Source organism: Excalfactoria chinensis, chromosome 28, assembly GCF_039878825.1.
Source record: "Excalfactoria chinensis isolate bCotChi1 chromosome 28, bCotChi1.hap2, whole genome shotgun sequence".
NCBI lineage: Eukaryota > Metazoa > Chordata > Aves > Galliformes > Phasianidae > Excalfactoria > Excalfactoria chinensis.
The window spans coordinates 1648115-1662307 of record NC_092852.1 but is presented as its reverse complement, the minus strand read 5'-3'; the positions used below and the strand labels follow the sequence as shown (position 1 = coordinate 1662307).

General features: G+C 52.6%; 1 protein-coding gene across 11 annotated transcripts in view; it reads right to left on the bottom strand.

The window, feature by feature from the left end:
* HDAC7 (histone deacetylase 7) overlaps window positions 1-14193 on the bottom strand; it is a 58522-nt gene that overhangs the window by 26582 nt on the left and 17747 nt on the right. Inside the window, exons 1-3 of one of the 11 annotated variants that reach the window (XM_072358001.1) lie at window positions 11866-12006; window positions 9851-9921; window positions 6591-6771 (exon numbers count right to left, since the gene is read on the bottom strand). The exons of 2 other annotated variants lie outside the window; for them this stretch is intronic. In XM_072358001.1, coding sequence (XP_072214102.1) covers window positions 6591-6693 — 103 coding nt within the window. In that variant the 5' untranslated portion in view covers window positions 6694-6771; window positions 9851-9921; window positions 11866-12006. Of the gene's footprint in view, window positions 1-6590; window positions 7030-9808; window positions 9922-11865; window positions 12011-14193 lie in introns of those variants that run through there. 8 more of the 11 variants (XM_072358011.1, XM_072358005.1, XM_072358009.1 and 5 more) reach the window with 8 other exon arrangements.

Here is a 14193-nt window from a genome sequence, read left to right as displayed (position 1 = left end):
CAGTTGCATCCACATCAGGAACACTTCAGAGCTTCATTTGAGCTCCCAAGAAAAGGTCAGCATCCAGCTGCAATATATACAAAGCCAACAAGAAGCACTGAGCTGGCATCTGCTGCCCTGCAAGGCTCGTACCTGTCCATGCATGGCTCCTCAGGTTGCTGCTCGCTCCCGAGCTGAGGTTGCATTGCAGCGAAGCCTCTTTGGTGACAGATGAGACGCAGAACCACCACCCTCTGGTTGGTTACAGTATTTCTTTTATATCAGAACAATCACACAGTGCAAGTGAAGCATCAAAGCACATCTCTACAATCCGCATAGCAGGCTGGGGAGTGGAGCTCTCCTTCTGGAGAGCCTTCACCTACGAAGGCTTAGCATCACTATATCTGCAGAGGAGTATTGGCACCTGAGACCTTCAGGGCGTCCCACAAACACTGTCACAAGCCACAGCAGCTGAGTGACACCCAGCAGCTGCTGTCCCACTGCTTCTAAAGCAGCATAACACGTAGCAACCCCTTGTTTTCAGGGCTTTAGTGCTCGCTTTATCACTTAACTTCCACTGAGAGACTCAGAAATAATGCAGAAATAGCCCCTGAGATGCTCTAGGAAAGAGAGCACACGCAGAGCTGAGCATCACCAGACTCTTTAGCCCCATATCTGACCTGGGATATACATGACAGCACCTGCACTATTTCCTAGTCAGTCTGGAACCTGACAGCAAAGCAAGATCCAAATCCAGTGGCTGCAGCTGCAGTGCCTCAGCCAGAGTCCACATTTCAGTGCAGACCTCAGAGGTGGCTGCAGCTACAACCCCATTGCGGGCATTAAAACACAGCACAGCAAGGACGGGTGCAGGCTCAGCTGCCTCCCACTGCAGACACCTCAAACTCAGGGAGTACAGCCTAAACCACGTGCTGCTCCCAACCTCTGCTGCTGTTGCAAATCCACCCTCCTTCAAATCCAACAACAGTTCCTCTCCCCAAACCCACTCACACAGGAAAGGTCCCCAGATTGTGTTGAAATCCCCTACAGAATACTCCCACTGTGGCGAGGCCATGTCAGCGACGGTTTAATTGGTGCCAATTTCACAACTTCTCTGAGAAATGAGGAGCTTAACAAAGCCCTTCCTGCAGTTTTAAGGAGCTTGAAGACTCCGAGCTCAGAGCTGAAGCTATCCAAAAGCTACTGGAAAACTAAAACTGAAGATGACAGCAACTTCCAGCCATGCAAAACCTATTCTGTGTGCAGACACACAGCTGCAGAGGGTATTTGCAGGTGCTCTGTGCCCATACAGGTGTACAGCCTGGATGTTTGCCTTCCTGGGTGTTTATCTTCAGGCTGTGTCTGCACACAAGCTTATCTCCCAGGGGAGGGGTGTGTTTCTCCTGCACACACTGTTATCTCAAGGGATGTGGGCTCCTTCTGAGGCGAACACCGCACATTCATCCCAGTGCCAGCAGCAGTGCAGGCAGTGGGGATGGAGCTCCTGATCCTCTCCATCATCTCCTTTTACCAGTGGGAGGGAAAACACAGCAGCTCTAACAAGGAGGGGAAGGAAGAGAGATGTGGGAAGGATGGAACAGGGAGGGAGGATGGCAGGGTCTTAATGGAAGAGCACTGATCCCACCTAGATGTGTTCAGAGCCCCCTCGCAGCAGCTCAAAGAACCCCAGTCTCTCTATAAGTGCATTACCTCCCATTACCTTCCCACAGCCCACTAGTTCACATAGGGGACAATTCACACAGCCATTCCTAATGCTCATTCCATGTGCTGACCCCTCTAGGGACGGGCACTCCACGCAGCCCAGCACATCCTCACCACATCCTAACACAGACAAGAAGAGCTCTGCCTGCTGCCATCCCAGATCACCATACAGGAAGGCACTAATTAGCTCTCTCATCACCACAGAAGTATTTGAATGCTTCCATCTCACTGCAAGCAGCATCACCTGGCTTTGCAGCACCCAGCTTCAGGATGCACCCTGTGAGCCCCCCACCACCCTGGTGCTTTTCTCCATCACTCCATCCCCACGTAGCACTGACAAGTTCCACTCTGAAACCTCCCACCCTGTTGGTCATGCCCTGGGACCTTGGCTCTCTTCACAACACCAGGACCTTGAGCCAATCTCAGCTCAGAAAAACACCCAGCAATGCCTCACCTGAGCAGCTCCATCCCCTGCATCCATGTGGGACCCTCAGTGCTGAACCTGCTGCAGCTGGCATGCAGGAGCCTTTTCCCCCAGCAAAGCTCCCAGCCAGTTTTTGTGCAGCCACTGCCTCACATCTGCCTGCTCTCCTGCCAATTGCCCAAGAGCCTCTCATGCCCAACAGTTCAGCTGTCACAGGCTGTGGGAAACCTCAGCTTTGGAAACACTGCGTTTACACTGATGCAACCCAGCAGACATTCGTTTTCCGGAGTTGCTGTTAAGGGGGAGTGGAGGAATATCCAGCCTGGGTTATGGGCTGACCTGTATCAGGGCTGTGGCCAAGTGCACAGCCTCCCTGGGCTGTAACTCAACCTCTTTCCTCTTGGTCCCATCCCACTGCTTGCTCCCTCCATCGGTTCCACGCGCCGTACGGCTTCCTCCACCATCTGGGCTCCATTTAGGGGAGCTGATGTTTTTCACAGGGCTGTAATCTAAACTTTGGTATTGAGTTTACATCTCGCATACCAGCGTCTCACCACTGCGCCTGGCCACGCCGCGGGGGTGTCTGGGCTGCCAGGCTCCATCCTGACACAGAGGGATGCAGCATCTCAGCAGCACCGTGTACCTGCAAACCATCAGATGGACCAAGAACTGCAGATGCTGATGCATAAATCCCACAAGGATCCAGCCAGGCGCTGGGCACGAGGTTGGAAAGCAGAGCAGCTTCCCCTGGGAGGCTGCAGATGGGAGCTGGAGCTCCTAATCAGTGTTATCCAGCCTCCATCACCAGCAGCAGGAAATTCTCTTAATTTTTTTGCCTTATCTCCATCCATACATTGCAGTCAGACCCTGCAAGCAGCATTTCTCAGAGCAGGGACAAAGGTTGTCCTTTGGGAAGCGGAGAAGGGACACTGAGAGACACCAAGCCCTGCAGCATCACACTGCTTGCTGCTGCTCTGCTTGACCCAGACCAACCAGATGCAGCCATCAAAGCCAAGCTCTCTTCTTTCCACCAACAGCAAGCCCAGACCACCAGGGAGCAAGAGATGGGAGCACAGGAAGCAGCAGCAGGTCAGGGGCTTCCAGCACTGAAGAACTGCTGAGTTTATAGGCACCTGCACTTGCAGCTGCCTGTGCTGCAGAGGTGGGACAGGAAGACCCGTGCTCCCAGGACACCTCGCTGGACTGGGCTGTGAGCAGTTTGTTCTCCATCCCCTTTCCTGCTCAGCTCAGTGTATGTTAAACAGATATTAAAAAGCACAAAGTCTATGCTCTGAGCTGCTCTCCATTCCCAGAGCAGTGTGCCCTGAGCACTTAACATTGAGTCTTCCATCTTATATCCATACAAAGCAGAATTAGGCAGCCAGGCTGCGATGAGAACAAACCCACCACCACCCAAAGTAACAAGCAAATTCAGGCAACACACAGATCCCCACCATGCAAGCAGTAAGAAGGAGCTTCACCTCCCAAACACAGCTAAGGTGCTGCATTTGCAAAGAGGCTGGCACGACAACTCCTCTACCAGACACTGTCCCAGCTCTCCAGCCCCCACAGTTATTTATGAACTGCAAGGGCTTGCAAGCTGCCAGCACACTCTGCCAGCGGGCACAGCAGCACCAGTGAGCACTGTGAGCTGGTTGAGCTCTGCTCCAAGCCCTGCAGCAGCCCCCCACCCCCATTATTTCCCCCATCCCAACCCAAGGGTCTGCTCTACTCTTTGGCCAAGCAACCACGATGGCTCCATTCCAGCAATCCACATGGCCAAGCCAAAACTGAGAAGTAATGTTTTTATACTTGGACTTTTCAGGCAGGATTTAGTCATTTGTGGACACTAAGGCTTGGCAGGATTCACTGCCTCCACTCACCTACTGCAGTGAGCAGCTGTTTGTGATGGCAGAGCCCTGGAGATGGAAGAAGAGAGACTGCTTGTGATTTATTCCAGGTGAACCCTGATTTAATCCAGGAGCATCCAGCTGACAAGGAAGGAGTCACATCCAACATGCAGTCGGGTACAGACTCACACAACACAACTTCACAACAACAAATCCAGCAGGGACTTTTACCCCAATCTACCTAATGGCTAAAAAATTAGTTATAAGCAGAAAAGCCAAAACCCTCTTTGAGTGCACAACTTGCTTTAAGGAGGCAGAACAACTGAGACCTGGTCTGTCATACTAGAAAAGCAGGTTCCAGCACAGCTCTGTAAGGGCTATACAAACCCTGTTTGCTTTCCCTGCACCATGGAGAAAAGCTTCCTGCCGTGAGCACCAGCCATCAATGCCCATCTCTGGGAGGCCCAAGGAATCACTGACACTGCAGGAGAAGCCCACGGCCCTGAACACACTCTGCTGGGGATCCAAGCAAAGCTCTGTGCAGCCTACAGTCTTCCTATGGAGAGTCGGTGTGCTAACAGGCCTTTGTGCACTTGTGCCCTGATTGCAATTCCTTAATTCTTCCTGCCACGTCGACAGCAAGGTTTACCATTGCTGCCACAAAGCGGAGGGCAGTTCATATTCCCAGCATTGCAGTGAGGAAACGTTTTGTCCCATTGCACAGCAAAACCTTGCAGCATCTTTGGGGAGCCTGCAGGCACTACAGCATGTGTTCAGTGAAGATTTGCTCAGAGGAGTTTGCACCATGTGGTCACATATCTGAGCCTGCTGGCTCATCCCACCAGCTCCTCAACAGCTCCGGTGTTGTAAGCAAGCCCTGTGTGACAGTTAAGGCAGAGAAGGGGGTGAGTTGAGCCTAATCTGGGCTGCCAGAAGAGAGAGAGACAGCAGGAGGAGGGGAAGGGGAGTGGGCATCGTCCCCTCCATCTCAGCAAAACACCAACTCCACTGTAAATCTCCACCTTAGAACCAGAGCAAAACTTCTCAGGCACGAGCCTAAGGCTTATCTGCTGCTCCCTCCCTACTCCCACATTTCTGTTATCAAACCAACGCCACTTATCTACAAATCCTGCCTCTTAAACCAGCAAAGCCACGCCGGTTCCTGCAGTGCTGAGGCTTGGCTGTACTCCTCAGCTTCAGCAGAGAGCCCCAGAAACACCAGCAGTCCCCCATGGCACCTTGTGACTGAGGCCACATCTGTCTGTTCAACTGCATCCATGTGTGGGTCCCACCATTGTGCTCTGCAGCCACTGACCCCTTTTTCCCCACAGGTTAAATCACTTCAAGCATCCTACAGGCTGAATTTATTTAGGAGCCCATAACAAAAGCTTGAAGGAAAAGGGAGTTAGTCTGGAGCTGTGCTTCATAACCAAGCGTGGGATAAAGCTCAAAGGAACACAGCAGAATTCACCATGTCACAGCTCAGCAGCACAAACCCATTAAACACTGACCACTGGAGGAGAAGTGCCTCAATGAGGAGCCTCTGTGCCCTGCAGGCAGGCTCCTGCAGCAGTCACACAGCTGTCCCGGCTTTGAGACAGATAAGGCTCAAATGATTCATTCACTCTAAACCTTTATTTGTTCTTGCTTACCCAGAAAGAGCCAGCAGCTGCTAATGCTAAACTGGGACAGCTCCCAAGCTCAGACAAAGGCCTGCAAAAAACAGGTTTAAGGAGGAACTGATTGTTCAAAAAGCAATCCTAGAAGAGGGAGTTAGAAAGAAGGAGCGCAGCGCTGTGCAGGAGGAAGAGGAAGCCAGAAAGCACCTAAAAATACATCTGAAAAGAAGCAACCAAGCACAGGACAAGGGCCTCGCCTGCACGTGACCATCACCCACAGCACAGGCAGGATGTGAGCTTGGTACACAACACTCACTCCCCAGCAACCCCGCATACAGAGTGCTTAGCAAAAGTCACAGCCATCATCTTCTGCCCCAAGAAAGCTCAGTTCTGCCATGACACCAATGTTCTGGGTGTGGAATGCTGCCCCATTTGTGCTCTGTGTAGGATGGTCAATGTGCCAGATCCACCCCAGCTGGGTACCCACCAAAACACAGCAGAGACGGCATCGGGCAGCTTCAACAAGTTGAAGGAATTTAAAGGAAGATAAATAAGATCGCTCCTGAGATGCACTCTAAAAAGATAAGTCCTGCTGAAGGACTAACACAGGGTCGGTCCTCTGGGCTGCGTACCCATCTGGGCAACACCTTCAGATGTGATAAGTTAGTTTCCTGTCAAACAGCCAGAAATGGCAGAGCTGAGCCTGTCCTCCTCCTGCTGCTATGGCTGCCACTGCCTGCTCCTCTCTTGCAACTGCAAGGCTGCAGAAAGCTCTCATGGGCTGAGAATGGAGCACAGGTAAGCAAACCAGCAAAGAACTTGACCTGCTCCTGCATGGAGCCAGTGGGGTCAGAGCTTCAGCTCTGCCCCATGCAGGCACCACTCAGTGCGACATCCAGAAGGATGCTCCCAAATACCTTCAGCCAACCCACCCCAGTCAGGAGTCAGCACCGTGCAAGGAAGGAAAACCCCCCCAGGTGTATGAGAGGCACTTACAGGATGGGCTGAACATCACCAGCGCTGCAGACAGAGTCAGAGCTGTGCCCTGAGGCTGAGAACATCCAGCTAGTTCCGCTCCTGGGAAGCCACCTCTCCGCATCCCACATTCACTTCTGCTTCACTCCCGCTGTGCACGTATCTGGTCATTGGGGCAGCACCGAGACGCAGTAAGATAAGCCTGCTTGAAGATGGGCCAGATGCAAAAGGGCACTTAATGAACTCTCGTGCATTGAGTCATCCCGTCTGCAGAGCCGTCTGCCTCCTCCAGAGCACACACCAACGCCGGCAACTCTTATTTCATGCTCACGTAGGTGTGGATCCCTTTGAGCACAGCAAGCTGAGGCTGCTGGGTAAGGCTGTGCCCGAGCTGTCCCTTCAAAGCTGCCATGAAACGCAAACAAAACTACTGCATGGCACAAGTTTGCTATTCTTTACCCTTCGGTCCTTGAACTCATGACTACTGAGTAAGGCGGCTTGCTCAGCTAACCAGCAAGCTAAGAATAGAGACCTTGAAGTGAAACCTACAGGGATTGGCAGCTATTTTGAGAGCACTCAGCCGGCGGGGCGGCGTGACATAAGAGGATATAAAGAGGAAACTCTGCACAACAACTCTCACCTCACCAAGAAAGATTTGGTTAAGTGAAGGTAGAGCCTCCATGAGTGCTTTTGAGGCAAAATAAACACTGAGATGAGCCCCCGAGGCCACCTCCACATCAACATGGGATCCCAAACCAGGGCTGGCAGCTCCGTGATGCACCCCCAGGAGCAGCTCAGCCCCTTCTCTGTGCTTCCAAACCCCCTGCAGAGCCTCACAGCTCTCCAGCAAAGCACACGCATAGAAGGGAGGGCTGCAATCGTGCCCGGTCACCAGATGTGTTTGAGAAAGATCTGGTCTCAGTTAGCAGCCAGCATTAAGATTAATGTAAGGAAATTTAAATGGCAATACTCAGAGCGTATTTGATTTCAAGCCTTAGATACTTAGAAAACAAACATACAAGCTATGGTTTCTGGAAATCAAGCCTGCCACCTGAAACCAGTCCCTGCAGCAGCACGCTGCAAGCTCCCAGCACATCCACTGGAGAGGCTCCGAGCATCAGAACATCCTTGTCAGAGGTGAGAATGGTGGTTTTCTCCTGGTTTTTGGACAGGAAGAAGCTGCAAGCAGGGACTCCCAACTGACCAGCTTCAACTTCTATAAAGACATCCACTAAAACCTGCACAGGGAACTGGGAGAACAACACACCTCCAGCAGCTGCTTCTTACCCTCCTTCCGGCTTTACCACCAGCCTCTCTGCAGCGGATCTTCTCACCCTGTAGCCATCAACAGATAATACTGCAAAGCTTGGGGCCTCTTAAGTGTTGCTTAAGGCAGCCAGAGCTGGAAAATAGCAATGCAGGAAAGAGGAGACTCTTCTCAGTAGTTGTACCCCCGGGCTATGCACAGAAACATCCTCTGAAGCCTCAGTGCATCAAACTGCCAGCGAACCTGCAGGATTTACATAAGCCTTGAAGTTTTGGATAAGCATCGAGGAAGAAATTCAAAAGGCAATCCTGTATCAGGCTCTTTGGGAAATGACGTTCTCCACATTTTCTGTGCCGCCCAAGGCTTCACTCTTATGCAACAGCAGCTTTTGAAAAGGCAGCATCAGCATCAACACAGCCTTCTCCCCCATTGCATAAGAGATTCCCCTTCCGTGAAGGCTTGGTTTTAAGGCATTGCTTTTGGATAACAGTCAGGAGGGCTTTTTTGATCCTAAGTGATTCAGTAAACGCACTGAGCACCAGGGAGGGCCATCAGCAAGCAGTGCCACAAGCTGGCAGCCCGAGCTGTGCACCACCCAGCAACACATCCCACTCCCAGGTTGGAACCAGAGGATGCTCCAGGCAGAAGCACACCCTGCGCAGCCAAAGCGTTTCTCCACCATGATCACAGTCCCTCCTGGAGGCCAGTCCAAGGTCCTCGTTGCTCTCAGCCCCTTCAAAGAGGAGAGAAGGCAAGCAGGTACATGTGATGGATGTGTTAATGCATCCAAGCCTCACACAGAGCTGCTGCCCCACTCCAGCCCATCCTTGGGACCAGGAGCACCATGGACACCCTTGCTCTGAAGCTCCCTGCCCAGGAGCAGCGTGGCTGGCAGGCTGGCATCGACTCACAGCTCTTTCCTAAACATCCTCCCATATTACCCAATAGGGACCACAGTGACAGGGACATACGTACTGACTGCCACCACATACACTGGCAGACAGGTTCCTGTGCATCACCACCTCCAGCCCTGCTCTGCCCAGGGCTGATGTGCTCCAGTACAGATCCTTCTTCCTGGGCTCACCTTGGAGACTTCCAAAGTCAGCCCAGCAAGCACTTGGGCTACATTTACTATTTATAGTTCGATGACTTGGATGAAGCCACCCAAGCATGCCAGCTTCACTTGCTCTGGCTAAACTCAAGCAGCACTGACTGAATCCTGCACAGCACACAGAGAGGCTCAGAGCTGCCGAAGTGCAGCACAGGCTCATTCAGTGTTAGCAACAGCCTCTATATCTGGAAGGCTGTTTCAAGGGAGAGCTGGAGAGAAAGAAAACAAATCCTTCACATACATTCTGCACGGCAGCGCTGCCCTCCTAAACATCCTCGGCTCAGTTTAACAACCCTGAGTTTAAAAGCTTCTGCTAAAAGCAACCAACTGCAGCTCAGCAGCTCTGCAACCCCAAATGCTGATCACCTGCTGGAAAAACCTCATGTCACATCATCCTACAGCAAACACAAATGCAAGAAAACTGCCTCCAAAGCACTGCGCCCTGGTCACCAGGGGAAGGCAGCTTGGCAGCACGGGAGTGGAGTGGTCAGACCCAAACCACACTCTCTGCAGGCACCAACAAAGGAAGAAAAACATCACAGCAGCTCAGCGCAGCTTTCTGCAGTGTTTTTAGTGCGAGCTGCAGGGCTCTCTGTAATATTTTTAGGGCCGCTTGGCAGAGAGCAGGGCTCTCAGAGCCTCGCTCACAGAGGGCTGCTCAAGCCTGACACGAGCCCACCCAGCTGCAGCCAGACTCAGCAGGGCCAGGACACGGTCCCTTGGCCATCAGTCATCAGCCCCATTTTACTAACGACACAAAAAGTCAGCAAAGAAGCTGCTAAGAGGAAGCCAGCAAAGCCTGAATCGGGGAAGGATGCATTCTTGCCTTCAGGGAGCATAGCAAGATAATGAGACACAGACCTCGGGAAGGACTTGATGCAGCAGCTCACAGCACTGACTCACCTCCCCGTCTTGCGCAGCCGTCCCTGTCCCCACGCTCTGGCTGGAGGGAACAAAGCAGGACACTGCTACAGCTGGAAGAAGACAAGAGGTAACCAATCACTTCAGAAAACATAAGGTCTGGGTGCTTGAACCTTCGACAAACATGGTTCAGACCCCAGTCAAAGCAAAGGGATTCGCACACAGCCCTGCTGGAGCTAGGTATCCATGTAGGAGCTGCTCTGGTTCACAGCACTGCCAGCATTCTGGTTTGTTATTGCTCCTCCTCAAGGTCCCAGCTGTTAAATACACGACTGCAGGATCTCTTGGTCTCTCTCATAAAAGCACATTTACCATTTCATCCATCACTTGAACAGGAAGAAGCCCCAAAGCCTGCTCCACAAAGACTCCAAGCACACAAAGCTTCTCACTACTGACATTTTCAAGTCTTAATAGATAGTCTATGAACAGTTTCTAAATGGTTTGGCAGAGTTGGCTTTCAGCCTCCCAAGGGTCATTTCTAAGTACCCTGAAGTCAGAGAACTCCGCTTGGCCTCAGCCCGGCACCCCAAAGCTATCAGTGCTGCCACTCACATCCCCAGAGCCACCTGCCTCAGAACACACCAAGCCACTATTCCCAACCATAGCTGAGCTCCCAGCACCAGGTAGAGCCTGGCTTTTCATTTTAACCAGCAGCCCAATGAAGTGTGAACATAGAAACAAAGGCCAGAGCCGTGACACTCGTGCTCCAGCCACTACAGACCTCAGTTTCCCATCTTCGCCAGAGACACACCACAAATCCAGCCCCACAGCCTCAGAAGGATGCTGGAGTTCATTGCTCCGAACACCAACAAATGATGCTGCAGAGCTCTAAAACACTTCTGCCAAGTCAGAGCTGCCCTAGACAGGACAGAGAACCACGCACAGACCCAAAACTGGGCACCATTCCCATCCCAGAGAGCTTCTTGCCCATGCAGGACACAGCCAAACAGTGTAATATACTGCTGGAAAAGGCACCTCACATTCACCTGTACTACACCTTCATTCTCCTGCCATCCTGCCCAGGATTACATGGGTTGGCACTAACATTTTCACGTGTCCGTGCCCAAATGACACATCAGAAAAGCTCAGGACCTGGTCGTGCCAACTCTAACCCCACCACCTTCCCACATGCTCGTGCCTTCAATGCTTTCAGCCCTGCTTGCAAAGAAACTTCTGCTGCCATTTTTCACTCTCCCACTTCCTGCTCACATCAGGAAGGACTGAAATCCTCAGAGCAAACCAGGAAGCACCAGAGACCTGCTGCGATGAGAGACCTGCCGGGTGAAGCGCTCTGCAGACACCTGGGCACAGGCTTCCCAATGCAAACAGCTTTGCAAGAGGAGCTGAGCCCATTCTCTAAGCTAAAAACAAGGCAAAAACCACAACACAGCCCAAGTCCTGAGGGCGTTTGCTCCCAGAGGTGACAGCTCTTCCCTTCTCTGTGCAGTCCAGTTCCCCCCTACTACCTCTGCAGGAGCCTCTATATACTCAAAGCCTGAATAATGCTTCTATCAAGGAAAATAAAAGCTGTGGGAAGCTCGGGTTTTTTTGGAGCATGGGAACTGCAAAGAGCAATCACGGGATAAACCTGCAGGTCCATAGCTGGGATACTTCCATGTATCAACACCTCTTTATTCTACAGCAGCTGCTCCCACCTGAACAACTCAGAACAAGGGGATACAACTTCATTAAGCGGGTCACAAACCGACAGAGCTGCTCCCGTCTATTACAGCTGGGAAAAGGCACCGGGACCCAAAGACCAGAGCCCAAATCCCGCACCCAAACACCGCTCTGTGCCTCTACAAAGCTCTGGAGCGCTGCAATCTCACACCACAACGAGCTGCACCTCCACCCCCTAAACCGCCCCCTGTGGCCACAACCATCCTCAGTGGGGCAGAACCGGGGGGGGAAAGCCCGGTATCCCCCTGTAGACCCCCAGGACCCGCCTGCACCGCAGGCCGCGTGGAGGCCGCTGCCAACCCCCGGATCCCCCTCACCTCAGGCGGGGCCTTGTAGGGACAAAGGCGAGGCCGGGCCGTCCGTGGGGAATAGCGGCCGTTAAGGGCCGGTTGACGGCGTGGATCCATGGCTCGGAGCTCCGAGCCCGCCCGCCGGGCTCCACCTGCAGAGCCGCAACGGAACGGGGAGGAGCGGGGCAGAGGAGGCCCGGCCTGGTCCGGCCCACCGCGCTTTGTCTGCGGGCGGCACCGCCCCGAGGCCGCGTTGAAGCCAATGGCGCCGCCCGCAGCTCCGGGCCGGGTTGAGGCCTCATAGAGCGGGTGGGCCGGACCGGGTCGTGGGGCCGGAACTGAAGGTGTTTCCGAGGGCAAGGAGGGCTCTGGGAAGGGGGGAGAGAACGGGGTGTGGGGGAGTGGAATGGGGGGTTCAGAAAGGAAGGTCGGGATCCGGCCCTTTTGGGGTGGTTTCATATGGCTCTGTGTGGGGTGGTGTGGGTGGGCAAAGGAGCCCCGGTGCCACCCTATAGTATCTGCTGCATCTCCTGCAGCACCCACTGCATCTCCTGCATCTCCTATTGCATCTCCTGCAGCACCTCCTGAATCTCCTGCATCACCCATTGCATCTCCTGCAGTGCCTATTGCATCTTCTGCATCTCCTATTGCATCTCCTGCAGCACCCATTGCATCTCCTGCAGCACCCATTGCATCTCCTGAATCTCCTATTGCATCTCCTGCAGCACCTCCTGAATCTCCTGCATCACCCATTGCATCTCCTGCAGTGCCTATTGCATCTTCTGCATCTCCTATTGCATCTCCTGCAGCACTCATTGCATCTCCTGCAGCATCTATTGCCTCTCCTGCAGCACCCATTGCATCTCCTGCAGCACCCATTGCATCTCTAGTACCTATTGCTCCTCCTAAAGCACACATTGCATCTCCTGCAGCACCCGCACCTCACACATGCATAGAGCTGGTGCCAAACAATCAGAAAACTATAGGAACTATATCAATCCAGAATATTAAGCAGGTCCATGGTCTGCTATTAATTCAAGGAGGGTAGCAGCTCTTTATTATTATAAATTGAGTCGGGAGCTCTTTTCAGAGCAGAACTCTTATCTTGAAGGTCCCTTCCAACCCACACCACTCTATCATTGCTGAAACATGTACGTTGTCAAGCGGTCAGCATGGAGCATCCTGGCCACCATGGTGACCATGAGCCAGTAGTGTTCCGTCATGGCCAAGAAGACCAATGGTATCCTGGTTGACCAATGGTTGACCAAACATTGACCATGAACCAGCAGTGTTCCGTCATGGCCAAGAAGACCAATGGTGTTCTGGTTGACCAATGGTTGACCAATGGTTGACCAAACATTGACCATGAACCAGCAGTGTGCTCTGGTGGCCAAGAAGACCAATGGTGTCCTGGTTGACCAATGGATGACCAACAGTTGGCAAAACATTGACCATGAACCAGCAGTATGCTCTGGTGGCCAAGACCAACGTTGTCCTGGTTGACCAATGGTTGACCAATGGTTGACCAAACCATGAACCAGCAGTGTTCCATCATGGCCAAGAAGACCAATGGTGTCCTCGTTGACCAATGGTTGACCAACAGTTGACCAAAGTGACCATGAACCAGCAGTGTTCCGTCATGGCCAAGAAGACCAATGGTATCCTGGTTGACCAATGGTTGTCCAACGGTTGACCAAACATTGACCATGAACCAGCAGTGTTCCATCATGGCCAAGAAGACCAATGTTGTCCTGGTTGACCAATGGTTGACCAACGGTTGACCAAACACTGACCATGAACCAGCAGTGTTCCATCATGGCCAAGAAGACCAATGTTGTCCTGGTTGACCAATGGTTGACCAATGGTTGACCAAACACTGACCATGAACCAGCAGTGTTCCGTCATGGCCAAGAAGACCAATGTTGTCCTGGTTGACCAATGGTTGACCAACGGTTGACCAAACATTGACCATGAACCAGCAGTGTGCTCTGGTGGTTAAGAAAGCCAATGGGATGCTGGGTTGCAGCATGCAGAGCATGGTTATCAGGGCAAGGAGGTTCTCCTCCCCTCTGCTCTGCCATGGGGTGGCACTGAGCAGAGGGCAGGGGAGCATCCCCATATCTCAAAGAAAGAAGAGTAAAAAAAGAAGAAGAAAGCCACACTTGGACCCAAGGAGATGGTTCTCAAGGGCTTCAAACCACCCCCAAAGTTATCCCATAGATTTCCCTGCTGACAACCAGGAACATCCTGCAGGTGGGGCTCAGCAATCCCGCCAGAGGACAGCTGCATTTCCAGGAAATCCAAAGTAGGGGAGGGGGAGATTCTCTGACCGCTGAATCACACTTCTCTTTTCCA